The sequence below is a fragment of the Zeus faber genome (assembly GCF_960531495.2).
Source record: "Zeus faber genome assembly, chromosome: 3".
NCBI classification, from domain to species: Eukaryota; Metazoa; Chordata; class Actinopteri; order Zeiformes; family Zeidae; genus Zeus; species Zeus faber.
The window spans coordinates 5,804,385-5,806,884 of record NC_137190.1 but is presented as its reverse complement, the minus strand read 5'-3'; the positions used below and the strand labels follow the sequence as shown (position 1 = coordinate 5,806,884).

The window sequence follows — 2,500 nt, the reverse complement described above, 5'->3', positions numbered from 1 at the left end:
TGTGTGTGTAACCACGCCCCCCTCCACCGTGATGCATGTCTTGTCCTCAGTCCGTCCCCGGAGGAGGGGGGTGCGTGGAACATCTGGGCTCGGCCCCGTCCAAAAAAAAAGGGGGCAGGTTGGGGGGGGGGGGCGGGGGGTCGTGACAGTACAGGAGGCGTGGGCGATCAAGATGGGCTCCGGTGTTTTAAACGATCTCTCTCTCTCGTCCTTTCTTTCATGTTACCGGTGTCTCTCGAGATGCTTCTGTGGTTCACAACAAGAGTTAACGCTGTAATCTCTGTTTTTTCCTTGCTCCTGTTGTCTGTCATCCATCCATCTGTCCATCTCCCTCTCATCTATCTATCTATCTATCTATCTATCTATCTATCTATCTATCTATCTGTCCGTCTCTCTGGCTGTCTGTCTGTCTGCCTGCCTGTCTGCCTGTCTGTCTGTCTGTCTGTCTGTCTATCTATCTATCTATCCCACTAGACCATACGAAAACAGGAGTGGACAGCCATCATTCCTAACTCTCAGCTCATCGTCATTCCCTATCCGCACGACGATCCCCGCAGGTGAGTCTCCGTGCACGATCACGCGCACGTCACGTTAATCCACATCACAGCAGCACACGCATGTAGAGGCCACCGGGCAACCGCTCCCCCGCCAGCGTGCGCTCTCACGCTGCCGTGGTGTCGTTCACGTCCAGGGGCCCCATATGGCCCTCGACGACACCTCCACAATCTGTAATCCATTTTGAGGAACGTACAATTAAAAGACTTAAAGCACCAGTGTGCAAGATCCAGTGGCATTTAGCGCAACGTACATGGCAGAAATAGAATATAATAGTGATTCAAGTTTGTTATAACTAGTGTATAATCACATGAAAATAAGAATCGTTGTGTTTTCGTGACCTCAGAACGAGACGAGATCTACGTAGGGGGCAGGTCCTCCTCCACGGAGCCCGCCAGTCTCAGAGGTCTGCCCCCTCGAGTGGACAAATCAACTGGACATCTTGTGAAATCATATTTTAATGAATCGCAGCACACTTTTTCTTTGAATTATTAGAACGCACAAGCTGCGGCTTCGGCTCCCACCTTGGCACTTGGCCTGTTTGGAAAAATAAAATAATAGTTGAAAATGGCGCCTGTTTTTTTCCGTTGCCTCAGAATGAGCCGTTTACGTCTACGTGGGGAGCGGGTCCCTCTTCCACGGATCCCGCCATGTTGTACCGCCACGTTTCTTCAGTAGCCCAAAGCGGACAAACCAACACTGACTCTAGAGAGGGCCTTTCGTGTTTTCCGTGAGTTTCGCAACCACGGGAGGGTGAGGGGAGAGGTTTTCAGGTGGTTGCGATCTGCAACCTCACCGCGAGATGCCACTAAATCGTACACGCTAGTCCTTTAATTGTGTAAACGAATGAAGTCAGACATTTTTTTAGGGGTATTTATTTTCCGAATAAAAAAACAAGCAGTTGCGTGCATGCGTTAATTCAGAATATGGACATTAAGGACGCTGCCCGTCCCCAGTGGCAACAAAGGTAAATATGTCCGCAGAGAATGCCGCATTGGCTACTTCCTGGGTTTTGAAGGTGATCTTTGGCTCTAGTAAAGAAAACAGAGGCTCAGAGTTGTTCCTCGAGGTTGAAAGCCTTTATTGTCGAGCACCCGCCTGCACCCTGACGAAAGCAAGGCATGGTGCGAGTCGCTGATCCCTGCACATACCGTGAAGACCACCCCCCACCCCCCCATACGTACCGCACGGTCACACCAGCATTTGTGACAGTGATATTTTCCACACGTTTCATTTCACTGCAATGCCATCCTTGGGATCAGGGGATTCGCTTCGGGCAGCAAAGTAAAGTCGCAGAGAATTTGTGTTGTGGCCAGTAGCACGGAGGCTTTGGCTGCGTTGCCCTTTTAACTGGCGGTCTGTTGGCGCTACGAAAGAGGCAGAACCGACCACGTTGATCTTGTTTCACAAGATAGATGCAGTGTTTGGTGACGTCGCGGCTTGTCGACTAATCGACTGTAATTCTTGTTAGTCGTCGACCACTAAAACCAAATGAAAATGCCCGGCCCTACTTGTGGCCTTAGAGTGCATAGCTAATTTGCAAAGATATGCAAAGGAATCTCGCACAGCAAATGTCTGGTGTGACTGTATCTGGTTGTTTGTATTTGCATAGCTGTGTTAGTCCATAGTTGATAGTATTGATAGATGCTGTTTGAGTATTTAACCTCCCATTTATATTGTACGACAAGGGGCCATAAAACCTACTGACACCTCATGTCCTATGGGAGTGTGGATGAAAGACGAGGAGGTGACGCCCCCGAACTGACACCCTGTATTGATATGTTTGTGTACTTTGATGGGCGTGTATATTTATGTGCTGAATTTAAGTTGATTTGTCCTTGGGGATCGATGAATGAGGCGTCAATCAATTTCTCAATCGAGATCTTAGGCCGAGGTTCAGCTGCACTTTGTTCCATTGACGGTTGCATTTCAAAACTAGTCTAGT

General features: G+C 49.0%; 1 protein-coding gene across 1 annotated transcript in view; it reads left to right on the top strand.

Annotated features, from left to right (window-relative positions):
• Positions 1-2,500, top strand: part of itfg1 (integrin alpha FG-GAP repeat containing 1) — a 148,936-nt gene that overhangs the window by 138,788 nt on the left and 7,648 nt on the right. The window contains exon 16 of the mRNA XM_079997728.1: positions 475-557. Coding sequence (XP_079853854.1) covers positions 475-557 — 83 coding nt within the window. The remainder of the gene's footprint in view (positions 1-474; positions 558-2,500) is intronic.